This window comes from Arachis hypogaea, chromosome 13, assembly GCF_003086295.3.
Source record: "Arachis hypogaea cultivar Tifrunner chromosome 13, arahy.Tifrunner.gnm2.J5K5, whole genome shotgun sequence".
In the NCBI taxonomy this organism is placed as follows: Eukaryota; Viridiplantae; Streptophyta; class Magnoliopsida; order Fabales; family Fabaceae; genus Arachis; species Arachis hypogaea.
In genome coordinates this window covers 7,618,580-7,646,419 of record NC_092048.1, presented here as the reverse complement: position 1 = coordinate 7,646,419, position 27,840 = coordinate 7,618,580, and the positions used below count along the sequence as shown (strand labels likewise).

Sequence of the window (27,840 nt, the reverse complement as noted above, 5' to 3'; positions counted from 1 at the left end):
TATAAATTTTTTGGGAAGATAAAACAGATAAAAATAAGATTTTTATTGAAAAACAGGTCAGTGTGCGTACGCATAGGGTTGTGCGTACGCACTCCCCAAAGAGTTTTCTAAAAGTGTGCGTACGCACAGTAAGTAAAAGTTTTCATTCTGCGTACATGCATAGATACGTGCGAACGCCCTCAATAGAATGCACCCTTCAGCGTATGCATGCACACGAGGTTGTGCGTATGCACAACTTGTAAATTTCACAAGGTGTGTGTGCGTGCCAGAGTGTGCGATTGCCCTCAATAGAAGACATATCTCTGTGTGTGCGTGCGCACCATTGCGTGCGTACGCACGTTTTCAAAAATTTACAGGGTGTGTGTGTGCACAAGGCTGTACATACGCACAAGTCAAAGTGTAGCCACTGATCAGAGCACGCACACAGCAGTGTGCGTGCGCACACAAACCAAAAATCACAAATTCTGCAACATCACAGAATTCAGATTTCTGACATCAATTTCCAACGATCATATCTTTCTCTACAAAATTTAGATTTCTACAAAATCTATACCATTTTAAAGTTCTTTAAATTGATATAAAATTCATTCAATTTCAAAAATGTAGCTCAAGATATGATCCATCAAAGTTAGCCAAAAATCCATTTTTACAAAAAACATTAAAAACTCAATTTTGTCAAAACTCTCAATTTAAACCACCTATTCCATATCCAAAACAGTTCTAATGTACCAAATTTATATACATACACCTCATCAATTCACAACTTAGCAATCTATATTATCATTTATTTCATACACCAAATCCCACTTATAAAATTCAAAGCTCAATAATTTAACATCATAAACCATTATTTTACTTTCCTCACATTTATCAACATCCACAAGCCTCAAATTCATTATCAATTCTCAAATTCTTCATTATCCACCCCATATCAAAATCAACATCATCATCCATTAAAATCATCACAATCATCATAATCATCATACATCAACAATCATCAACAACCAATTCAATCCTATCCCTTCTACTAGTCTAAGTGTCTAGAAATATTATATATTACATAGAAAAAATCAAAATCATACCTTGGCCGATTTCTAATATGTGCTATACACCAAAATTTGTGCCCTTTCACCAATTCCAATCCAAATGCTTCCAATTAGCCAACAATTGCAAGAATTCAAACTAAAATCATATCAAATACCACTAGTCAACCTATGATTACCAAAATCACAAATTCACAAAGACAAAGAGTTTTTTTTACCTTCTTCGATGGTATTTGGGGAACAAACCACCAATAGCCCAACCTTAGAAACTACCTAATCAATTGAAAACACAAAATCTACTCAAAACCAAAATCTTAAATTTTGAATATCTTAAGGATGCAGGATGGAATAGAAATTTCGAAATTTTACCTATAAAAGTTAAATGAGAGTAACGGGTTCAGTGAGAGCTTCGCATAGCCGCTAACGACACGTAAATCGGAGCACTGTAGCTCGAGATATGATGGATTGAAGTTGTATGTGAATAGTAACTTTGAAACTCTCGTTCTCTTCTCACTTCAGCTGCTCTCCCTCCCTTGAATGTGTTTAATAAGTTGAAGTGGGTGCCTTTAAGTGCTTATATAGGTTGGGCTTGGGCCTAACTTGGACCCGGTCCAATTCGTGAGCGTTTTTTGCTCGTTTGGTCTAATTTCGAGACAAACCTTTAAAATTAATGCCCGATTTTCAATTCTAAATATTTTCCTAAGATTTTCTACTGTTTTTATTATTCTCGCTCGGTACCGGACAGATTTAAGCCGGTACTGCCAGTTAATTTACCAGTACGCTTTTTACGTAATTTTTCGCAAAAAATTACATTTTTCAACTCAGAAAAATCTAGTGAGTCCAAATATCATATTTATATTTTCTAATTAATATTCTACAATTTTAAACCTATTCCAAATAATTAAATTATTATTATTTTACGTTAATTAATCGATTAATTATTTCCAATTCTTACAAATTCAAATTGATTAAGTTTTCTAATTTAGTTTTTAGCCCTTTTTAAGATAAAAAAATTCTCTTAAATTCATATAAATGTACTAATCTCTTAACTACAACTTATATGAATAAAAAAATTATATTTTGTGAAACTTGTATAACAATCACATAAACTGCGTTTGCCTATTTCTAATTTTCATTCAATTCATGGTATTTACAATTGTAGTTTTATTTATAATTTTTTCTTCAAGTGTATTGTAAATTAATAAATTATTTAAATGTTGATCAAACATTAAGATTGATTATAAATACATGATTGAAAACAAGTATTATTGAATGACATTGACCTATAAGTATCTAATTCACATAAAGACTACATCTTTGGCCTAACTAATAAGATTAGTTCATAATGACACAAATAAAATAGAAATTTCAAATGAAGGAGGAGAGATAAGTGTACATTATTGAAGTCTTCTTTAATTATCTTTTCTAAAAAATGTATTTCTATTTATGAGTGGAATTCACACTAAAAACTCTCTCTATGAAGCTCTAAGTGAGCTCTCCTTTTGTAGAGTAAAAAATGAATCAATTTCAACTCCTAACAGCATGATTTGGTGAAGATGTGATTGTGACAGCTAAAAATCTTTAAATTTCTACAAAATCTAATTGTAATTTTCATTTGGCAACTTGATTATCTTGACTTTCATGACATTATAGTTATAATTTGATAGAAATTAAACTATATGTCTTTGTTAATTTTCTGCATGTTTTTTAGCCTCTTGCTAATCCAAAATTAAGTATATATATCTATGAGTTGGCATTTGAATTTTAGCATGTTTAAGCTTTTTTTTATTGATTTTACTTTTAATGTAATCTAAAAATTATACAAATATCATTCTTTATATAATAATATTTGTAAGATCCGGTTAATTAACGGCTAATTAACCCATAAATGAGAATTTATTCTAGAAAGCCAAAAATGTTATTTTTATGGCTTAATATGATAGAGGAAATTGAGACGAGAATTTCGGTACCAATTTTATGGAAATCGGACCAAGATTGGACCGAACGGGCCAAACCGGTCCAACCGGACCCAAAGTGGGCCCTTGGCCCAACATAACTAAACCAAAACCCTATTTTTCAGCACTCTCTCTCCTCACACAACACTAATACACGCTGAAAAAGAGAGGCCATGGAGGGAAGAACACTCTCTCAAGTTCTATCTCTCACTTGATCTTTAAACCACCATAACTTTTGATCTAGAGCTCCGATTGCCGCTCCGTTTGCGGCCACGTGTTCACCGCGAAGAGCTCTCAAAAACCCATACAATTAATCTTGAGGACCCAACTCTCTTGAAGGAGAAGGTTAATCTTGTCTCCTTTGACCTTGGGTGTGGTTGTGTATATGTGAATATTGGAGCTTGATTGGTGATTTTGGAAAGCTTGGAAGAGGGTTTTGTGTGATAAAATCTGTTCTTGGAGGTGTTGATGCCTTGAGAGCTTGTGGACAAGTGGTTTGGAAGTGCTCCGGTTGAGCTTGGGAAATTGGCTAAGGTATGGTTTCGGTTTCCCGTATCTAATATGTAATGTGGTAGGAAATACTTAGGCTAGAGGCCCTAAGATAGGCATTGAATTGATGATGTTGTGGAATGGTTGAGATATATGATGTGATCATATGTGTGATTATGAATATTGATGCCTTGATTGTGTGATATGTGAGAAAATGCATGTTGTGATATATGCTTGATGAATGATTGAGGTTGAATTGATGGGTAGTGCCATATTGTTGGTGAGTATGATGATTATGTATAATGATGGTTGATTGGAAATTGATATTGTTAGAAATTGGGATGAGAAGGATGTATGACATAATATTGTGTTTATCCTTTGGCCTTTTGATTGAGAAGTGTTAAAATGGTTGGAGGTAGTTTTGAGAATTTTGGTAAAATGTCAATGCGTGAGTTGAGGATGGCTTGTTGTTGAATTTGGTACACTTTGATTGATTTCAAAGAAAAGGGATGAAATTGGCATGTTTTAATTGATTTTGAAAAGAGTTGAAAGTGGCTTGTTTTGAAAATGGCACTTTGTGGTTTTGAATGAAAATATGGTTTTTGGGCATACTTTGACGGGACATAACTTGGACTACGGATCTTTGATTCGTGCCAATTCTGTTTAAAAATGAAATTGGATCCGGGATGTCCATGCCGTTCGAAGAACGGGTGAAAAATGATTTAAAATGAGAGAGTTATGACCGTCGGAAGATTGGGGGTTGAATCTGTGAATTCTGCAGCTTTTAACTTAGAAAATTTTTAGCAGAATGACCCCTCGCGCGTAGGCGCACTTGGCGCGTATGCGCCGTTCTTCGAGAAAGCATCATCCACGCGTGCGCGTGGAGTGCGCGTACGCGTGGCCCTGTTTTCATCCCAAAGTTGATTTTTGAGTTTTAAAAGCCAAATTTCATACTTCTAAGCCTCCGATCTCACCACTTATGTCTTAAATCATTATGATATGCCTAGCATGAGAAAAAGGACTAGTGAATGTGGTAACTTGCGAGTGAAGCAAGGGAAAAATGAATGATCATTGAGGATCAAAGATGATTATGTGAGATGCGGAGAATGGCGGTGGAAGTACTTGTTATGCCATGGGCCGAAAGGCCGTAATTGTTAATGAATTGGCTGGTTATGGATTTAACCGTGAGCCGGATGGCTGGATTATTGCCGTGTTACGGCGGAGCCATGTTTATGGCCAAGTATAAATGCATATATGCTGTTGATTGAATTGTGAATGTTTGCACTTCCACCATTGGAGATGAGGGTTTCCCTGGGTAGTAGCAGTGGCTAGCCACCACGTGCTCCAGGTTGAGACTCGAAGCTCTTTTGACCCTATGTCGTAAGTGTGGCCGGGCACTGTGAAAGGCCCGGATGAGCTCGCCCCCGTAAATATTCACCAATGATGGTGATGGATAAATATTCACCAGTGAGGGTGATGGATATAGATCATGATTATGATCAAGTTTATGATGAGTATAACTCGAGTTGGGGATGCACGACAGAGGGACAGTCCAATGGTTAGCTACCAGGACTTGTCGGGTTGGCTCTATAACCGACAGATGATATCATCAGCCACTAGGGACAGGCATGCATCATAAGCATACTACATGAATTGTTTGAGATTGCCTATTTGACTGCATATTACTTGCTAATTGCCTAAATGCCTTATTTGTTCCTATTTGTAAATTTCTTGTCTGATATAACTGTGTTTGCTATATTATACTCCTGCTGGTGGTTGGGAGGTCTGAAGGAATTGGAAAGGGAAGTATTAGTTAGACTGAAGAATCTTTAGCCAGTTGCCACTTACGGTTTAGCTTGTTTATAAGCTTTGATATTATCTGGAGGAAGTTCTAGGATTGCCTTCGGCTTTCCTCTATTATTATGTATTATATATGTGGAAGCTGTTACCGTGCTGGGGACATCTGGTTCTCACCCATGCGGATTTTGTGGTTTTCAGATGCAGGACGTGAGGTTTCTCGCTGAAGCATGCTGGAGACTTCTGGATTAGCGAAGATCCTTTGTTCTCGGGACTCTGTTTTGGGTTATATATCTTGTTTAGATACTTTTATCTCCATTAAATAATACAAACTGTGACGACTCCTTCTAGAGGGAATTTTTGGAGAATAGGTTTTCTGTATTTGTGTCCCTTTGGGTTTCCTTTGGGGTTTTCTTATTTTATCATATGTATATATTGCTATGCTCGGACCGGTTATCTTCGCAACCGGGTTTTGAGTCTTGATATTCCCGTTTTTCACACTCTTTATATATATGATCTTGCGCTAGCTTATTCTTTGCTCGTTACGTTATCGATCAGAGTGTTGCGCGTTCGAGTTACGGTTTTTGTTTACCCCCTTTTCTACAAGGCTCCTAGTTATAATCAATCATTCATAATACTATACGTACTAAATTTTTGTTTTAGAGGTCGTAATACCTTGCCATCTCTGAATTATGACTTAAGCATAAGACTCTGTATGGTAGGGTGTTACATTATGGTATCAGAGCAGTTCGTTCCTGTAGAGCCTGAGGAATGGACTGACTATGCTTCTGTGCATTCTCTGTGTGTGTGTTATGTGCTACTAGTATATCTGCTTGATATAATTGGCATAAACGTTCTTGAGCATGCATTTGGGACTTTGAAGCACTAAACTTCCGATATTGAGACTAATCAACTTAATTTCGATTGTTTGGTGTGTATAGGAACCAGATGGTGCCTCGTGGACGCGGTAGAGGTCGTTAGAGAGGTCGTACTAATGCTCGTGCGCCGGAGACTAACACTAATGACCCGGTGAACTTTATGACTGCGTTGGAGAATATGGCTGCTGCTATGCAAGCTACTGCTGAGGCTCTTGGTCAACAGATGAACAACCATGGTAATGATGGAGGTGGAGTTCAGGGCCCGATAACACTGGCGAACTTTTTGAAGGTTAATCCACCGAAGTTCAAGGGAACTACTAGTCCGACTGAAGCCGATACATGGTTTCAGGCTATGGAACGAGCACTGCAAGCGCAGGTGGTACCTGAAGGGCAGCGTGTGGAGTTCGCTACCTATTTGCTCACTGGTGAAGCGTCGCATTGGTGGCAGGGTATCCGACGCCTCCTGCAGCAGGGTGATGATTATATCACTTGGGATGTCTTCCAAGAGGAGTTCTATAAGAAGTACTTTTCGACTTCTGCTAGGACGGCCAAGGAGCTTGAATTGTTGCAGCTGAAGCAGGGTACTATGTCTGTATCTGAGTATACTGACAAGTTTGAGGAGCTGTTCAGATTCTCTCGTATGTGTCAAGGGACTCCGGTGGAATATGAGGAATGGAAGTGTGTTAAGTACGAAGGAGGACTCCGGAGCGATATTTTCGGTTCGGTGGGGCCAATGGAGATTAGGACTTTCTCCGAATTGGTGAACAAGTGTAGGGTTGCTGAAGAGTGTGTGAAGAGGGCAGCTGCTGAGAAAGGAAGTCACAAAGGATCATTCACACAGAACCGAGGGAAGAGCTTTGCACCTAGAGGTCCACCTTTTAAAAGGGGAGGTTCTTTTAGGAGGCCCAACAACAACTACTCCCAAGGAAAAAGGTTTGGGAAGCAGCCTCAAAATGATCAATCTTGTACTAGGTGTGGAAGTCACCATCCGGGTGTACCATGCAAGGCCGGATGGGGTTTGTGCTACAATTGTGGAAAGGCGGGGCATAAAGCCACAAGTTGTCCGGAGAAGCAGAAGTAAGGTGCTGAGAAAGCACAACAGACTGGTCGGGTGTTCACCACCTCAGCTGTGGGTGCAGAGGGATCCGAGACACTCATTCGAGGTAACTGTGAAATGGCTGGTCAAACTTTAAATGCTTTATTTGATTCGGGAGCATCGCATTCATTTATTGCATTTGAGAAAGCCCATGAGTTAGGATTGAAGATCGTAACCTTAGGTTATGACTTAAAAGTGTATAATGCTACCCATGAAGCCATGGTAACTAGGCTAGGATGCCCGAAAGTTTCGTTTAGGTTCAAGCAGCGTGATTTTGTCCATAATTTAATCTGCTTACCGATGATCGGTCTTGATCTTATCTTGGGATTGGACTGGTTATCTGAGAATCATGTCCTACTTGATTGTTCTACAAAGTCGGTGTACTTTATGCTGGAAGATACAGAAGGACCGGTCGTGGTGAATAATTATTACTTGAATTCGATGATGGTGAACTGTTCTGGAATCGAATGTCAGGGTATCCTGTTGTTAACCGCTGGTGTTTCGGGTGATGATCAAAAGTTGGATCAGATTCCGGTATTGTGTGATTTTCCGGAAGTGTTTCCCGATGATATTGAGGAATTTCCACCTAACCGAGAGGTCGAGTTTGCTATTGAATTGGTGCCTGGGGCAGGACCAATCTCAAGTGCTCCTTATAGGATGTCACCGTTAGAGATGGCCGAGCTAAAGTCTTAGTTAGAGGAATTATTGGGTAAGAACTTTATCCGACCAAGTGTTTCCCCGTGGGGTGCTCCAGTGTTACTGGTAAATAAGAAAGATGGAAGTATGCGACTCTGTGTGGATTACAGGCAGCTGAACAAGGTCACCATAAAGAATAAGTACCCATTGCCGAGGATTGATGATCTCATGGATCAGTTACAAGGAGCTGGGGTTTTCTCTAAGATCGATTTGCGATCCGATTATCACCAGATAAGGGTGAGGGGTGAGGATATCCCTAAGACCGCTTTCAGGACTCGTTATGGTCATTACGAGTACACTGTAATGTCCTTTGGGTTGACGAACGCTCCTGCAGTATTCATGGATTACATGAATAGAGTGTTCCGTCCGTTTCTGGATAAATTCGTGGTTGTCTTCATTAACGATATACTAATTTACTCCAAGACTGAAGAAGAGCATGCGGAACACCTGAGGACCGTGTTGCAGATTCTAAAGGAGAAGAAACTCTATGCAAAACTGTCTAAGTGTGAGTTTTGGAAGAGTGAGGTAAAGTTTTTGGGTCACGTGGTGAGTAAGAAGGGAATAGCCGTAGATCCAACTAAGGTGGAAGCTGTGATGGATTGGAGGCAACCAACCACAGTGACTGAGATAAGGAGTTTTCTGGGTTTAGCTGGCTATTACCGAAGGTTCATCAAAGGCTTTTCGCAATTAGCTTTGCCGTTGACAAAGTTAACCCGCAAAGACACTCCGTTTGTTTGGACTCTTGAGTGTGAGGAGAGCTTTCAGGCATTGAAGAAAAAGTTGACCACTGCACCTGTGTTAGTGTTACCTGAGCCGAACAAACCATTTGAGGTGTACTGTGATGCCTCACTAAAGGGTCTAGGATGCGTGCTGATGCAGCATCATAATGTGGTGGCGTATGCCTCACGACAGTTAAGACCTCACGAAGTTAGTTACCCTACGCACGATTTGGAACTCGCTGTGGTCGTGTTTGCCTTGAAGGTGTGGAGACATTATCTCTATGGGGTTAAGTTCCAAGTCTTCTCCGATCACAAGAGCTTGAAATACCTCTTTGATCAGAAAGAGCTTAATATGAGGCAGAGAAGGTGGATGGAATTATTGAAGGACTACGACTTTGAGTTGAATTACCATCCGGGAAAAGCAAATATAGTAGCGGATGCGTTAAGTCGGAAGTCGTTATATGCGTCTTGGATGATGCTTCAAGAGGAGAAGTTGCTCAAGGGATTCGAGAGTCTAAAAATTGGTGCTCGAGAAGTATCTGGAACCTTGTGTTTGAGCCGATTAGAAATCTCGAGTGACTTTAAGTCCGAACTCCTAAAGGCTCATGAAAATGATGAAGCGTTATGGAAGGTGTTACCGGCTATCGAGCAAGGAAAACAGTGGAGAGTGTCGAAAGAAAAAGATGGGTTATGGAGATTCAAGGGTAGGATCATTGTGCCGGATGTTGGCACTTTGAGGCAAGATATCTTAAAGGAGGCACACAAAAGCGGATTCTCCATTCACCCGGGGAGTACTAAGATGTACCATGATTTAAAGGCGATGTTTTGGTGGCCGGGTATGAAGAATGATGTGGCGGAATATGTTTCAAAGTGCTTAACTTGTCAAAAGGTAAAGATTGAACATCAAAGACCTTCCGGGATGTTGCAACCCTTAGAGGTTCCGCAATGGAAGTGGAAAAGTATTGCAATGGACTTTGTGTCGGGATTGCCAAGGACTAGGACTGGTTTTGATGCTATCTGGGTGATCGTGGACCGACTGACGAAGTCAGCTCACTTTTTACCCGTTCGGATGACTTACACCCTTGAGGAGCTAGCTCGGTTATACATAAAGGAAATTGTGAGACTCCATGGTGTACCTGCTACTATAATCTCTGATAGAGATCCTCGTTTCACTTCGAGGTTCTGGGGTGCATTTCAGAAAGCTTTTGGAACTCGATTAAGCTTGAGTACAGCGTACCATCCTCAAACAGATGGTCAATCCGAGAGGACGATCCAAACACTAGAGGATATGTTGAGAGCTTGTGTTTTGGACCAACCGGCGAGTTGGGATCGGTATATGCCGTTAGTAGAGTTTGCATACAATAATAGTTACCATGCGAGCATCGGAATGGCTCCGTATGAGGCTTTGTATGGGAGAAAATGTCAATCTCCACTATGTTGGTATGAAGCTGGAGAGAAAGGCTTGTTGGGGCCGGAAATGATAGCTGAGACCACTGAACAAGTCAAGAAAATCCGAGATAGGATGCTTACGGCACAGAGTCGTCAAAAGAGTTACGCCGATCAAAGGCGGAAGCCCTTAGAATTTGAGGCAGGAGATCATGTTTTCCTGAAAGTTACTCCGACCACAGGAGTAGGTAGAGCGATTAAAGCAAAGAAGTTGAATTCTCGATACATTGGTCCATTTCAGATCTTGGAGAGGATTGGGCCGGTGGCGTATCGGGTGGCTCTACCACCCCATCTTTCAAACCTGCACGACGTATTTCACGTGTCGCAGCTTCGAAAGTACACTCCTGATGCTAGCCATGTGTTAGAACCCGAATCGGTTCAGTTAAGAGAAGATTTGACGCTTCCAGTGGCTCCAGTCAGAATTGATGATACTAGTATCAAACGGTTGCGTGGAAAAGAGGTTTCATTAGTCAAAGTGGCTTGGAGTCGAGGCGGTGTTGAGGAACACACTTGGGAACTTGAGTCGGAGATGCGAACGGATTATCCGCACTTATTCTCAGGTAATTGAATTTGAATTTGAATTTTGTGGGCAAAATTCCCAATTAGGTGGGTAGAATGTAAGATCCGGTTAATTAACGGCTAATTAACCCATAAATGAGAATTTATTCTAGAAAGCCAAAAATGTTATTTTTATGGCTTAATATGATAGAGGAAATTGAGACGAGAATTTCGGTACCAATTTTATGGAAATCGGACCAAGATTGGACCGAACGGGCCAAACCGGTCCAACCGGACCCAAAGTGGGCCCTTGGCCCAACATAACTAAACCAAAACCCTATTTTTCAGCACTCTCTCTCCTCACACAACACTAATACACGCTGAAAAAGAGAGGCCATGGAGGGAAGAACACTCTCTCAAGTTCTATCTCTCACTTGATCTTTAAACCACCATAACTTTTGATCTAGAGCTCCGATTGCCGCTCCGTTTGCGGCCACGTGTTCACCGCGAAGAGCTCTCAAAAACCCATACAATTAATCTTGAGGACCCAACTCTCTTGAAGGAGAAGGTTAATCTTGTCTCCTTTGACCTTGGGTGTGGTTGTGTATATGTGAATATTGGAGCTTGATTGGTGATTTTGGAAAGCTTGGAAGAGGGTTTTGTGTGATAAAATCTGTTCTTGGAGGTGTTGATGCCTTGAGAGCTTGTGGACAAGTGGTTTGGAAGTGCTCCGGTTGAGCTTGGGAAATTGGCTAAGGTATGGTTTCGGTTTCCCGTATCTAATATGTAATGTGGTAGGAAATACTTAGGCTAGAGGCCCTAAGATAGGCATTGAATTGATGATGTTGTGGAATGGTTGAGATATATGATGTGATCATATGTGTGATTATGAATATTGATGCCTTGATTGTGTGATATGTGAGAAAATGCATGTTGTGATATATGCTTGATGAATGATTGAGGTTGAATTGATGGGTAGTGCCATATTGTTGGTGAGTATGATGATTATGTATAATGATGGTTGATTGGAAATTGATATTGTTAGAAATTGGGATGAGAAGGATGTATGACATAATATTGTGTTTATCCTTTGGCCTTTTGATTGAGAAGTGTTAAAATGGTTGGAGGTAGTTTTGAGAATTTTGGTAAAATGTCAATGCGTGAGTTGAGGATGGCTTGTTGTTGAATTTGGTACACTTTGATTGATTTCAAAGAAAAGGGATGAAATTGGCATGTTTTAATTGATTTTGAAAAGAGTTGAAAGTGGCTTGTTTTGAAAATGGCACTTTGTGGTTTTGAATGAAAATATGGTTTTTGGGCATACTTTGACGGGACATAACTTGGACTACGGATCTTTGATTCGTGCCAATTCTGTTTAAAAATGAAATTGGATCCGGGATGTCCATGCCGTTCGAAGAACGGGTGAAAAATGATTTAAAATGAGAGAGTTATGACCGTCGGAAGATTGGGGGTTGAATCTGTGAATTCTGCAGCTTTTAACTTAGAAAATTTTTAGCAGAATGACCCCTCGCGCGTAGGCGCACTTGGCGCGTATGCGCCGTTCTTCGAGAAAGCATCATCCACGCGTGCGCGTGGAGTGCGCGTACGCGTGGCCCTGTTTTCATCCCAAAGTTGATTTTTGAGTTTTAAAAGCCAAATTTCATACTTCTAAGCCTCCGATCTCACCACTTATGTCTTAAATCATTATGATATGCCTAGCATGAGAAAAAGGACTAGTGAATGTGGTAACTTGCGAGTGAAGCAAGGGAAAAATGAATGATCATTGAGGATCAAAGATGATTATGTGAGATGCGGAGAATGGCGGTGGAAGTACTTGTTATGCCATGGGCCGAAAGGCCGTAATTGTTAATGAATTGGCTGGTTATGGATTTAACCGTGAGCCGGATGGCTGGATTATTGCCGTGTTACGGCGGAGCCATGTTTATGGCCAAGTATAAATGCATATATGCTGTTGATTGAATTGTGAATGTTTGCACTTCCACCATTGGAGATGAGGGTTTCCCTGGGTAGTAGCAGTGGCTAGCCACCACGTGCTCCAGGTTGAGACTCGAAGCTCTTTTGACCCTATGTCGTAAGTGTGGCCGGGCACTGTGAAAGGCCCGGATGAGCTCGCCCCCGTAAATATTCACCAATGATGGTGATGGATAAATATTCACCAGTGAGGGTGATGGATATAGATCATGATTATGATCAAGTTTATGATGAGTATAACTCGAGTTGGGGATGCACGACAGAGGGACAGTCCAATGGTTAGCTACCAGGACTTGTCGGGTTGGCTCTATAACCGACAGATGATATCATCAGCCACTAGGGACAGGCATGCATCATAAGCATACTACATGAATTGTTTGAGATTGCCTATTTGACTGCATATTACTTGCTAATTGCCTAAATGCCTTATTTGTTCCTATTTGTAAATTTCTTGTCTGATATAACTGTGTTTGCTATATTATACTCCTGCTGGTGGTTGGGAGGTCTGAAGGAATTGGAAAGGGAAGTATTAGTTAGACTGAAGAATCTTTAGCCAGTTGCCACTTACGGTTTAGCTTGTTTATAAGCTTTGATATTATCTGGAGGAAGTTCTAGGATTGCCTTCGGCTTTCCTCTATTATTATGTATTATATATGTGGAAGCTGTTACCGTGCTGGGGACATCTGGTTCTCACCCATGCGGATTTTGTGGTTTTCAGATGCAGGACGTGAGGTTTCTCGCTGAAGCATGCTGGAGACTTCTGGATTAGCGAAGATCCTTTGTTCTCGGGACTCTGTTTTGGGTTATATATCTTGTTTAGATACTTTTATCTCCATTAAATAATACAAACTGTGACGACTCCTTCTAGAGGGAATTTTTGGAGAATAGGTTTTCTGTATTTGTGTCCCTTTGGGTTTCCTTTGGGGTTTTCTTATTTTATCATATGTATATATTGCTATGCTCGGACCGGTTATCTTCGCAACCGGGTTTTGAGTCTTGATATTCCCGTTTTTCACACTCTTTATATATATGATCTTGCGCTAGCTTATTCTTTGCTCGTTACGTTATCGATCAGAGTGTTGCGCGTTCGAGTTACGGTTTTTGTTTACCCCCTTTTCTACAAGGCTCCTAGTTATAATCAATCATTCATAATACTATACGTACTAAATTTTTGTTTTAGAGGTCGTAATACCTTGCCATCTCTGAATTATGACTTAAGCATAAGACTCTGTATGGTAGGGTGTTACAATATTAGTTAATAATAATAAATTAATTTAAATATTTTTATTATATTTTAACCAAATAAATTCATAAACTATAACAAAAGACAAGAATAAAGTATAACTCTAGTTAGAGAGTTATCACTTCAAAAAAGGTTCTATAGGAGCTCTAGTATAGGTTGCTGCATGCACAAGACAGAATTCGAACCTCCGACATTTGCTTAAGCGGACGAGTGAGTTGACCATTCAACTGTGTTGGTTATATATATATAATGCACTAAGCATTTTTAATAAGGGATATTACAAGGGTAGGAAATTTGAATATTTTAATCACCTTGATAAGTTGAACAAGTTTATTTTCCAACGTAAGGAATAACTCATCCATTGTCAATTCTCCAAAATGTGCCTTTAAAAGGGGTTGAGTAATAGCTCTAATGTATTTAGCTACAATTTGCCCTTTCATATTCTCATCAACCTTATTGTCATCGTTAGCATCTCCATTCATGTTGAATAGTTTTCAGTTTGTGAACAACGAAAGATCCTTCTTCCTTAATTATTTGTTTAACTTCCTCCATTGAGGGGTCATAACTTGGCATATTGAAGCATTCCAAAATTGCCTTTTCAATCAGATTCTGCACACAAAAATATGGTATTTTCACCATACATGTTATTGTGCATAACATACTGAAGTGTTCATTAAAGGACAGATAAAGTATTGTTATTGTCTCTTAGAGCAAATTTTTATTTTGTTTCAACTTTTAAATTTTAGTTTATTTTGTTAGAAACAATTATTCATTTAAAAAAAAGACCAATGACATCTACTAATTTTTCTTATCAATAACTTTATTAAATTAAGAAGAAAGCTAAGAATAAACGAGAAAAAGAAATAACTATAAAAATATGATAATTAAAGAAAGAGTAACTTTTTATACTCACTTAAATTTATCTAACACGAGATGTTTTAAATTATTTTCTTAATAAATGTATATAATTATGAGGTATATATTAGTATGTTTATGCTATGATAATTATAATATCTATAATATATTTTTTTAAAAATATTATTAAAATTAGAATAATAATTTTTTATTATTTAACAATACTTTTAAAAAATATTACTAAAAAAATCCTTACTAAAATACATAAAAAATATAATTTTAATTTTAACAACACATATATAACTATTGTAGCATCGACCATCTAAAGTCCACCTATTTATAATTGGATAATTATAATACAGAAATACTTTTATTCATTATTTTATTAATTATTATATTTAAAATTATGTAAAAGTGTGTATAATGTGTACCTACTGTTGAGATTTCTTATACTTAATTATAGGAATTCTGTAACTTATTTTTAGGGATCTCTTTTTGTAAATATGGAAGCTATAAATTAGGATACTAAATTATAGGGTCAGTAGCTAAACGATAAGGCCTAGAATAGTAAACATTTTTTCTATATATGTGTACATATACGTTGAAATAGTTAGAGAGAATACAATTGATTTTCTTCTTACAAAATAAACTTGGTACCAGAGCCCAGGTTACGTCTAGTACAATGGACAAGTCAGAGTCTGACCCCTCTGAACCCTCTGGCACTAAGACTGCTCCTATCATTATTCAATCTGAAAATTCATCTTTCAATGCTAGAATTGTCCTCAATGAAACGAACTATGATGTTTGATACTAGATGATGGAGATGCATATTGCTGAGAAGGAGAAACTCTCCTTTATTCGTGGTAAAACAGCACCACCGACTGAAAAAGATGCAAGTTACGACAAGTGGTACACAGACAACCAAAAAGTTAAGAGATGGCTATTGATGTCCATGTCTCCGGAAATCATGAAGCGATATATTCGTCTTCCTACTGCTCGTGAAATTTGGAAGGCTTTATAAAAAGCTTTCTATAATGGGCTGATGAACTGCAAGTTTTCACCTTGAATCAGAGGGCTTTTTCTGCCAAACAAGATGGCAGAACACTTTCTATCTATTATGGTGAATTAATTGAAATTTTTGGTGAGTTGGATCATCACAATAAGGTGAGTATGGAATCTGAGAAAGATGTAGAACTGTATCGCAAATCCATTGAGAGACAGAGGGTGCATATCTTTCTTGTTGGTTTGGATTGTGAGTTCGATCAGATTCGTGGTGATATTTTGAGAAAAGATCCAATCCCTGATTTAGAAGAATGCTACTCACTGGTTCGTCGTGAGTTTGTGTGGCTTGCAACAATGAAAGGAGAACCTGAGAAGCCTGAAGCTTCAGCCCTTGTTAGCCGGAGCCGATCCACTCAACACAAATCCAATCCCAATCAGCAAGATCGAACAGGCTCCAATCATTTTAAATCTACTGATAGTGCTAACAAATCCACTTATAGATGCGCCCATTGTGATCAATCTGGCCATACCAAAAGTCACTGTTTTGAACTTGTGGGATATCCGGACTAGTGGGATCATAATCGTGATCCACGAAAGAAGAATTCACACAAGAACTCCACTTCTACAGTTGTAGAATCAAAGGTAGATCAAGATATTGAGGAAAAAGGCCCAGCTTTGGTAGCAACAGCAGGTAATGGAGGTAAAGTTTTAAATATTTGCGCACCTGTTTCTAATAGTACATGGATAATTGACTCTGGTGCTTCGGATCACATGACCTTTGATTCTAGACAGGTTTCATCCCTTAAACCTTTCTCACAAAAATTTGTCTCTACTGCTAATGGTACAGTCGAACGCTTTAAAGCAAGACTAGTTATTAAAGGGCACACTCAGGTCTATGGAATTGATTATACAGAAACATTTGCACCTGTAGCCAAAATCAACACAATTCGAGTCTTGTTGTCTTTAGCTTCAAATTTGAACTGGCCATTACAACAGTTTGATGTGAAGAATGTCTTTCTACATGGAGAGTTGTCTGAAGAAGTCTACATGGACCTTCCACCAGGATGCATGATACTAGAAAAACACACTCAAAAGATGTGCAGATTAAAAAAATCGTTGTATGGGATTAAGCAATCTCCAAGGACATGGGTTGGAAGATTCACCAAATTCATGAAGGCTTTCAACTACAATCAAAGCAATACAGATCATACTTTGTTCTTGAAGAAACAACATGGTAAGATAACTGCACTTATTGTTTACGTAGATGACATGGTGGTAATGGGAGATGATCCTGAAGAAAGAAAGGCATTACAAAGTTACTTGTTTAAAGAATTTGAAATGAAAGGTCTCAACCCTTTAAAATTCTTCCTTGGAATCGAAGTGTCTAGATCCATCAAAGATATTTTTCTATCTCAAAGAAAATATACTTTAGACTTGTTACAAGAAACTGGCATGTCAGCCTGTCAGCCAGCTGATACACCAATGGAAGAAGGATTGAAGTTATCAGTTGAATCAAATCAAGTGCCAGTCGATAAAGGGCGATACCAGAGATTGGTTGGAAGGTTAATGTACTTGGCACACACAAGGCCAGATCTTGCATATGCATTGAGTGTTGTGAGCCAGTTTATGCATAATCCTGGATAACAACATATGAATGCAGTGGTACGTATTCTGAGATATCTGAAATCTTCTCCAGGAAAAGGAATCTTGTTCACTAAAAATGTAGATTGTCAAAATATGGATGCATATACAGATGTTGATTGGGTTGGGACAATAAATGAACAATGTTCAACTTTTGGTTATTTCACCTTTGTAGGAGGTAATCTTGTTTCCTAGAGAAGCAAGAAGCAGAATATTGTAACACGTTCAAGTGCAGAGGCTGAATTTAGAGGAATGGCACTTGGACTATGCGAAATACTATGGCTATGACTCTTCTTGATGGATTTGGATTTTTCCCCCAAGCAACCAATTCAATTGTATTGTGACAACAAGGCTGCATGTGATATTGCTCATAATTCGATCCAACATAATCGTTTGAAGCATGTGGAAGTAGATAGATTTTTCATTAAGGAGAAACTAGATGCGAAGATTCTAGAGTTACCTAAGATTCGATCAGAAGATCAATTGGCAGATATCCTCACAAAAGCAGTTTCAAGTCAAGTTTTTTCAAAATTCTTAAGCAAGTTGGGCATATGTGATTTCTATGCACCAACTTGAGGGGGAGTGTTGAGATTTCTTATGCTTAATTATAGAAATTCTATAACTTATTTTTAGAGATCTCTTTTTTTAAATATGAAAGCTATAAATTAAAATACTAAATTGTAGGGTTAGTAGCTAAACGATAGGGCCTAAAATAGTAAACATTTTTTCTATATATGTGTATATATACGTTAAAATAGCTAGAGAGAATACAATTGATTTTCTCACAAAATAAACTTGTGGTATCAGAGCAAGTCCTTGAGTGACATGTCCATTAGCTCGCAACAAGTTCTCATTTCCGAAGTATCTTCTTGTCTTCCAATGAATGTCAAAAGCATGCCACCACTTGGTACCAATTCTTCTGGAATTGCTCCAAATATGCTTTGTGCATTGACACAGGACTTGTTCTTGTTAAATATATGTTGTCCCACATTGGCTCTTCTCCTTCAATCAACTTCTTTGGAACCTGAAATTGTACACTCTTATATCATCTTTAATCTAATTTAATTCGTAGGAAAAATATTATTTCCTGCTATCACCATTTCTGTTTTGTATATTTGTTAAGAGGAGCGCCGAAAAAAAAAATAGAGTGAAGCATTTTTTATGTAAATAAGCTTAATTTTTTAACTTTAATCTAATTAATATTAATTTATTTAATAACCTTTAAAAATAAATCGTTAACTAGGAGTATTAAATGGGGAGACCGATTATATATCAAATATCGAAAATATTTGGTAATTAACCAAAATAAATTACCCAAAAATAGTAAGAATTTATTTTATCTAGTATTTATTAATTATTATAATAATTAATAAATATTAAATAAGATAAGTTCTAGCTGATTTTTTTGTCTTCTTATCATAATCTATACAAATTTCGAAAATGAAAGTCCGATCCATTCATTTAAGATAAATCTATATTAGACTAAACATACTAATATATTTTTGCAAATCTGGTTAGCCACCGAATGTACACCGCTAATCTGGCGCACCCTATTCCCCAATCTGGAAGCCTAACAGCAAGTTAGTTGCATATCAGTTATTAGTCCCAAGTTAGGGAAAGTGGAAATTACAGCTATCCAACCAATCACAGCTGGCAGAGTTAGTTAGAGCAAGGATACGGTTATTTAGTTAATTGTGGTTAGCTTGATTAGTAAGTAATCTAACTCTAGTTAGTTTCATCAACTTGTATATATGTAAGGCTCCTAACCACATCCCAACTCAAAAGTAACTGTACTGTATACAGTGCAAAATTTTAATTTGTTGGGATTAATATTTACACAGAAATATTAGCAAATCAAGAAAAAAATAATGGCATTATAGTGGCTCATTTGTTAAATTGTGTATTTGGACATTCGAAATGAAATGGAGTATTTAGAGGAAAAAATAAATTTAAAATATTAAATTATTTTTTTAATTTAAAAATTAGAAAAAATATTTAAAATGACAGAGAAATCATTTAAAAGTAACTTATATTTAAAGAAATACAAATATTTTATAAACACTAAAGCTAGAGTGACTATTTATTCATGCAACATGTAATTAGACGGCTCAAAATATAATAAATTATTATTAAATCGTTGTTCCAACAACTTAAACTAATATATAGAAAACTAATTATATCTCTAACAATAATCAAATAACGCATATATTTCAGTCGTCAAGCATTCTTTATGAGTGATATTACGAGAGTAGAAAGTTCTAATACTTGTACCTCCATCAACCATTGAACAACCTTATTCTTAAATCTAAGAAATAATTGGTCCATGAGTTCTTCTCCAAATTGTGCTTTCAAAAGAGGCTCTAAAACAGCTCTATGGTATTTAGCTATAAACTCTGCCCTCATATTTAGATCAAGTTCATTATTGTCATCATTAATATCTTCATTTATGTGTGCATCCCAATCCAGTGTGACAGATTCCAACCTTAGAAGAGTGAAAGATCCTTCTTCTTCAATTACTTCTTTAGCTTCCTCTATTGTAGAGTCATACAGTGGTAAATTAAAGGACTCCAATTTTACGGCTTCAGTCAAATTCTACAACAAATATCATTATTATAACATCTGATTATCAAAAATATTATATATACAATAAATATCAATCACCAAATCAGGTACTATATATATATTTAGATATTAATATATATCGATTTAAATATTTTTTAATTAAATAATCAATTATCAAAATAATCAAACTTGTTTATAATATTATAATAAAAAAGTTATTATAAGATACAGAATATGTATTTCTATATATTGTGGTTAATTAATAACTGATTTTTGGTATTTATATATATATGTTTGAGTAAGAGGTATATCATAACTATATATATATATAGTACAAAACAAGAAATATAAAGGAAAAAAAAATTATTATATACATACCTCCAATACCATGTCATTTAGTGTTGTGCTAATTAGCTCCCAAGCTTTTCTCATAACAGGAGTTTTGTCCCTTCCAAGTAAAGTAAGAAACATGGCACCTCCAGGTACCAGTTCTTGTGAACGTAATTTAAGAAATAGTTTAAAGTCTTTTTGGAATTTTTCACGATATGCTTTGTGCATTTCTGGAGGACTGGTACTTATTAGATGTATATTTTCCTTATTAGCCAACTCCTTTGGTGCCTATTATTCAAAACATACGTGAAAGTAAGAAAGTTTAATAATTCTGTTGGTTACTACGATAGTTTTATTAAATTTTCATCATTTAAAAATTTATAATTAAAAATTTATATTAGATAAAATTTTATAATTAAATTTTATTAATTTTTATATAGTATAAAATCTCAGTTATAAGTTTTTAAATTTTAAAAATTAATTAAAAATTTAATAAAATTATAATAGTATTTAAATTAAAATAAATTTATAGATATAATTATTTTTTAAGTTTGTTACTAATACGGTAATAAATAAATAATTTTATAAATAGAAATTATAAAATATTCTATAATAATTATAATGATATTTTTTGAGTTTTAAAATTCTCAATAATTGACTCAGAAGAACTAAATTTTTTAATAATTTCTTTCTCAATATTAATAACCAATACTTATTAATTTTTTTTTATTAAAAAAACATTCAATTGAGGAACTAACAAACATAAAATAGTACTAAATTGAATGAATAAAAAAATATCCAATTTGCCAATGAGTTATAATTCAAATGGCATAGTCTCTTCATACTCACTTAAAAGGTTGCGGGTTCGAATCTCTCTATCTTTGGTTAAAAAAAAATATATCCAATTTGACAAATATAATGCTAAAAAGTATAATTGCTTGGGCTCAGAACTTAACTTAAAAAAAATTAAAACTTCTTAAGTTGTAATTTGTAAATTTGTTTTATCAATCTATAAAAATACAATAATATTAATATTTATTGAATATTCTAATATTTTTGTATAATATAAAAAATTAAATTAAAAATAATAAAATATAAAATAATATTAAATTAAATAGATAAAAAATACCTGATTTTATTGTAACCAATTCCATCATTAAAATTAAAGTCAGTGACCTGCTTTTAGCCCAAATTCAAAAATCAAGTTACTAATGTTAAAAATTAAAAATCAATAACTTTATGTGAGAGTGAGTTAAGCCAACTAAGCTGTGCGTTTTAGTTTGCAAAAATATTAGTAATTTTTTTATAAAAACTAAAGCTTCTACCTGAGAAAGCCAATGAAGACTGTAAGAGGAATGAACCAAGTGTAAGAAATTGTTGGGAAATAGCCTGCTGTAAAATGTTCCAGGAGCAGCATAAACAAAACATGGACCAAATTTATGTGTCTTCTTCTCTTCTATAATTTTCAAGAATTGAGAAAGTGATTGAAAAAGGGTATTGAAATCGTTTCCAAACAGATCATTCAAGAAGAACTGAAAAACCGGTAGCTTAGGATTCAAGTTACAAGTAGTGATATCAACAATATTTATGATATCATATATCACTTGAAGTGTATTTGGTCCTGAAGAACATCCTAAATCAGCCACCTTCAAACAGCAAGGATGAGGAGTAACACTATATAACCTCATAATACTCTCTTCTAGAATGGGTTTTGCTGTCACCATTACCTTTTTCTGCTCAAAATTAAATTATACTCATTACTTTTATAAATATAGAACATTGTCCTATGTCGACATTCAAAAACCAATTACCAAATCAGTTATAATATATAATCACTAAATATATAATCAGCCACCATAATAACTAAATTCATAATAAACTAATAATAAAAAATTCCTTTACAGTAGTACAATAATTTTTTATAAGATATTAAATACATATTTTTATACTATTAATTGATAATAATGACTAATTCTTTTTATATACTTAATATGATTATATAATATAAACGATTGTAAGCAAGTTTAGATATTGTAAAATTGAATTAAATTAAATTAAGTACTAAAGATAATTTAAAAATTAATAAATGCTAAGGACAATATATATAAGTAAAAATTTACAGAGAGAGAATTAAAGATATTGTAGGTACCTGAAACTTAGAGTTATTTGCGTAGCTAGTTTCTCCATTGCCATTGTTCATGTGGAGGACTTGCTGGGCATCCATTCCTCTATTTAAGTGATGTCTTATTTCTGTGGATAATCTCCCTTCTATATCTATATCTATATATATACAGGTGCTTCATCACCTCTCTTGATATTTGTACACTTAAATAAATATTTTAATTTTATACATACACTTAATTCATTTATTATTATTACTGATTTAAATATGTTTTTTACACAATTTTATTTCTTTTATTTTCTAAATGAAATTATCATTATTCATCATTTATTTACTCTTTTTTTTATCTATTACTTTTATACAATTAATAAAAAATAGTAATCTAGAAACGATCATATCTATTATATATTTCTAATTTTACAACCAAAATGTGCCACATATCACTCCCTCGCAATTGAAATCAAATATTTTCCTCCAAAATTAAGGAATTCTTCTTACTGCTTACTAATTTTACAACCAAAATGTGCCACATGTCACTCCCTCATTGTAATTGAAATTAAATCTTTCCCTCCAAAATTAAGGAGAATTCTTCCCTCCTCCATACTAATTTTACAACCAAAATGTGACATATGTCACTTTCTTATTACAATTGAAATCAAATATTTTCCTCCAAAATTAAAGAGTTTTCCCCTCCTCTTTCTTCCTTTCTCTATCTCTCTCATTCCTTCAACCACTCTATCTATTTTATATATCATTATCAATATCAATGACTAATTACTAATTTGACAATCAAAATATACAACATGACATTCTTTAATTGTATTAAAATTAAAATTAAAATATTAAAATTGAAATTAAAATATACCTATATTATGTATCATATATTACTATCTAATTTAATAATCAAATGTGTCACATAACACTCTCTTATTAAAATTGAAAGAAAATATTTTTTTCCAAAATTAATAAACTCTCTTCCTAAATTCTCTCATCTATCTACCTCTCTCCATTTTTCTATTTCTCTCTACCATTTTCACTCTATATATAATATAGATTTTATATTAGTAATTTGACAAATCAAAATATATATGTCATCCCATATTTTTTTATTACAATTAAAATAATTTTTTTTTTAAAATTAACAAACTCTCACACTCACTCTCATTCTTCATCTTTATCTTTCTCTCTCTTTTCTCCCATTCTCTATTTTTTTTCTACCTTTTTGTTCTATAGAAAACAAAATTAACAAAATAATATAATTCAAATAAAAAATTAGATTTTTTCATAAAAAAAATAATAACTAAGAATTTTGTTATTTGATTTTTTATCTACAGAGACCTTGGTCTTCTTAGCCAGAGACTTTTGTCAACCTACGACTTTTTTTTTGTAAAGTAGTTTGATTTTATAAATTTTTTGTGCCATGCATAATCATTTATACTCTCAGAATAAAGTGGACCGTAATTTTAAAAAAATTATATTCCCGTAATGTTATTACAAATAAAAATACTAGTATATAATATATCCTTTCCCACATGAAATTAAGAAAGATTAAATTATGTATACACTAAAATTAATAATAAAAAAATAAGTACTAATATAAAATATATATTAAAAATAAATTAAATTATATATATATATATATATATATATATATATATTAATGACTAATTTTATTAGTTAATTTTAGTATATAAATAATATTTTTGAATTAAGAAACTTTCCTATCCTCAGCTGCATATTAATTAATGCATGCACGTTGGTTAGGCCTACTTGCTTGTCATGCTGGCTTTTAGAAAGAAGAGTTTAAGAAATAAATAATTGACCCTCAGATACAAAGATATTTTTAGTACATTACTCCCTATCATGGATGAGAGAAATGAACCCGCGGCCAATATTTATATTTCCATTCATTGTCGCAAGAAGTTTGTTTTTTTCCAATATTAAGTACAAAATTCAAATAAAAGAAAAATGTTTTAATTAATAATAAATTAAGAAAAACATTATCATTTTTATTGTCAAATATTTAAACATCAATTCAAACTATGAGATCTATAAACTAGTTTGATATACATTAAAGATTGGGTTAGTTCAATAAAGTTACCTAACCAACTTTTTATTTTTAATAGTTTATCAAATTACTACAATTTTCTATAAAAATTAATACGTACACAAAAAATCATTCATGATATATTTATATTATTATTTTATATATTTTTAATATATGTTTTTTATATATATTTTATATGAATAAGTGATTTATACCTTATTTTTGTGTATATATAATGCGATTAATTTTTTTTGGAAAGGAATATTATACATCACATTGTAGTGTCTCTTTTCAAGATTCTCTAATTAAATTATGGCACAGTTATCAATTTTATTGATGAAATTAAAATTATTTCTTTCATTAATCTAAGTGTCATAAATGTATCAACGAGTACACATAATTGACATATAATAGTCACAAAAAAAAATTGACATATAATAATGGGACAAAGTTCCTTTAACCAATGATTTGGCGAAAAATAAGGAAGAGAGTGTACCCTGAAGTTATAATAGAAATAGGGTGCGTTTGGAACTCCAAAAATTACTTTTTTTTTTTTTCAGTTTTTGACTTATAAAAAATTATATTAAAAGTATTTTGTATAATTTTTTAAATAAATATTTAATTTTTTAAAAAGTTATTTAAGAGTTTTTGAAGAAGTTAAAAAATGTGATTTCTTCTATTTTCAAAAGTTATTTTATTATTTCTATTTAATGCACAAATTTAAAATAAAGATTTTTATAATAACTTTTCAAATATAAAATAACTTATTTAAAAATTATTATTAATAAAAGTTCTTATATTTTAAACTCATTTTTCAAAAGAACTTATTTAAAAAATTTAACCAAACACCCAAAGTAGCAAATATTCAAATTCAACATTGAGGCCTTGGATGTTAGTTAACAAAGGAAAATAAAAAGCCCGTTATGGAACCCAAGCCCAACAACAAGCAACTAAGTCCGCAAAGAGTGGGTAGAGGCTAATCAATCCAGAAAATTAAAAATGTCTTCCTCACTCCTAATCTCCTATATATCCTTTGGGTTTGAATCTAGGAAGAGTTTTAAGTGTATCCTGTTATTTCCGTTGTTTTAATCGTTGATCTGAATTATAAAAAATTATATATAATATATATTAATTAAAATCAACAATTAAAATAATTGAAATATTGGTGTTTTCGATACACTTGAAATTTATCCTTAAATCTATCTATTCATATAATAAGCCACCTTTATTTACTCTTTTAATTTACATAAAAGGTGCATGGTAAACCATATATATGCACCTTTTATATGTTATTCAGTGTTATATATTAGGAAGCAAAAAGCAAAATTATTTTTACACGTACATCTAATCTTATATTACCGTATCATTGGAAACATTTGATTAACTAAGTATTTATTATTTCACTAGTTACATAAATACAAATATTTATCATTTTTTTCATTTCTGTACATAGTAAGTACTTTATTAAAAATTATAAATGTTTTTTTCTTCCCTTTGCTGCTGGAATATATATATAAGAAAGTTTAGGGAGCCAATATTTTTATTAAAATTTGACCAGCACTTAACCAGCAAAAAAAGTGAGTAATCACATATTATTAGATGTAATTTCACACCATTAAAAATATTAATAATGGCTAACGAGTTATAGGTCGTCTTTCAATTTTAAGTTGCAACTATGTTTCAAAATGTCCTTTCAATTTATAGTCTTTGTAGCTATGTTTTTGGAACATCATATATATTAACTACAGGTTCATCAATGGTTGTGTGAAGCTGGTCATACTCTAGGTATTTAGGTTACGATGGTCCTGTTTTTGGGACACAGTTAATGAATTTGGTTCGTTTGTGTTGAGCTTTGTTAATCGTTAATGGTAAAACTTATGATTTTGTTATCATTGTCGATTTTCTTTATTATCAAAATGACAAAATGTAAGATATATCTCGGTAAGTTAATACCAAAAGAGACAAACTACGTGCAAGATATCCTCATTCAAGTTGCTGGAATACAAAAATTCATAAATTAATCACTATCAAAGCTTAATATGTTCCAATGATGATACAATGTGTTTAATTTTTCACTTGAGCAAAATCTTGTTTCAGAGTTTCATAGATTAAAAGAACTAATAATAATAATAAGAAAAACAACAACAATAATTCTTTAATCAACTATGATAAATTATATCTGATTATCTGCTGTTTCGATCATAATAAAGAATTATAATAAAAGTTAAAATTAGTACTTTTTAATGTAATAAAAATAAAAATTTTCCGTTATTTTTCTCTTGAATTTAAGACAATATTAACAATTTCAATGTTTTCTCCACTAAACATCTTGGTGGCTATTATTTTCTGATCTCTCAGATACTTTGTGTATGTCTAGCACTAGTGACTATGACCTGAAAATCATTTTTGATAGTGGAAGCAAATATATGTCTCTGAAACAAAATAGCCGAGCCTATTTTTGAAAAATATATTAATTTTGATAGCGAAAACAAGTATGAATTACTTCTCTTTGTTGATATTTCTTTGTTTTTAGTATTTTTAGTTTTAACTTTTAAAAACGTTTTCAATTCAAAGCACAATCTTTTTTATTTCGGAATAAATATTAGAACTTCTACTACTTTTTTTTATATATTTGTTGAATTTTTTTATTTTATTCAATATTGAGTACATACTCTCTAAAGTAATTTTTATTTGTTGAATTCTTTTATTTTTTACTTTTATTTTTTAAAAAGCAAGAGTATTTATTCTAAAAAAATAATTTTGTTATGAAAATATTTTTTTAAATCGACCATAAATGATAAAATATTGATAATAAAAATTAAAAATACATAAAAATTTAAAAAGATGGACAAAAAAAACATTGCGGTGGTGTCCAATTCATGATCATTGTCAATTTGTTATTGTTCTTTCCAAAGAGATATGCAAGAAAAAGTAAAAAATTAACATAAAATAAAATTGCCCCAAATTAAACCTTAAAGAAGTTGCTTGTCCCATCAGGCGTGGTGTCCTTTCCAAATGACGTAGGCGGTGGGATAGTCATCAACAATAATCTCCTATTAGTATAATAATCATGACTCATTCAGTCACGCTTCAATGTCTCAATTTCTCAAGTTAAAAAAATTGAAATGGTGAATAACGTGAACACGTTATGTTCTTCCTCTATTATCTATCCTTCGCTTCAAGTCGTCTCCTCCTAAGGTAATACATGTTGTATTTGTTGCGCCCATTCAAAAAATACTGGTGAGCTATTTTATGGATATATTGTTTGGTGAGCAATAGAGCACTATGGTTGGATATTCGCTCATTTTTTTTTAACAAGAGAGCTCAACATAACAAATAGGATAAGAACAATAACAAATAAATAAAAAATTAAAAAAAGTAAAAACAAATAATGACAAAGAAGCTCATCGATTATTTTTTATATTTCTC

The 27,840-nt window shown here is 33.8% G+C and overlaps 1 protein-coding gene and 1 long non-coding RNA gene across 2 annotated transcripts; both read right to left on the bottom strand.

Annotated features, from left to right (window-relative positions):
- Positions 1-1,081: 1,081 nt before the first annotated feature.
- LOC140178100 (uncharacterized) lies at positions 1,082-1,565 on the bottom strand. The gene is made up of 3 exons (XR_011870337.1): positions 1,413-1,565; positions 1,262-1,316; positions 1,082-1,182 (listed from the first exon to the last, which is right to left on the bottom strand). It is a non-coding gene; the product is annotated as an uncharacterized lncRNA (long non-coding RNA).
- Positions 1,566-19,449: 17,884 nt separating this feature from the next.
- LOC112736908 (S-adenosyl-L-methionine:benzoic acid/salicylic acid carboxyl methyltransferase 1) lies at positions 19,450-22,507 on the bottom strand. The gene is made up of 4 exons (XM_025786582.2): positions 22,392-22,507; positions 21,568-21,975; positions 20,291-20,530; positions 19,450-19,942 (listed from the first exon to the last, which is right to left on the bottom strand). Exons 1-4 carry the CDS (start codon positions 22,464-22,466, stop codon positions 19,568-19,570), a joined length of 1,098 nt encoding a protein of 365 aa, XP_025642367.2. The 5' UTR covers positions 22,467-22,507; the 3' UTR covers positions 19,450-19,567.
- Between the last annotated feature and the right edge of the window lie 5,333 nt (positions 22,508-27,840).

Bases quoted from the DNA above. Each gene is read 5' to 3' on its own strand.
- LOC112736908 (XM_025786582.2), bottom strand. From the start codon at position 22,466: ATGGATGCCCAGCAAGTCCTCCACATGAACAATGGCAATGGAGAAACT. The intron at 21,976-22,391 runs GTACCTACAATA...AATTTTGAGCAG, and splicing joins CAAATAACTCTAAGTTTCAG to AAAAAGGTAATGGTGACAGC. The intron at 19,943-20,290 runs GTATGTATATAA...TATTTGTTGTAG, and splicing joins TAAATGACATGGTATTGGAG to AATTTGACTGAAGCCGTAAA.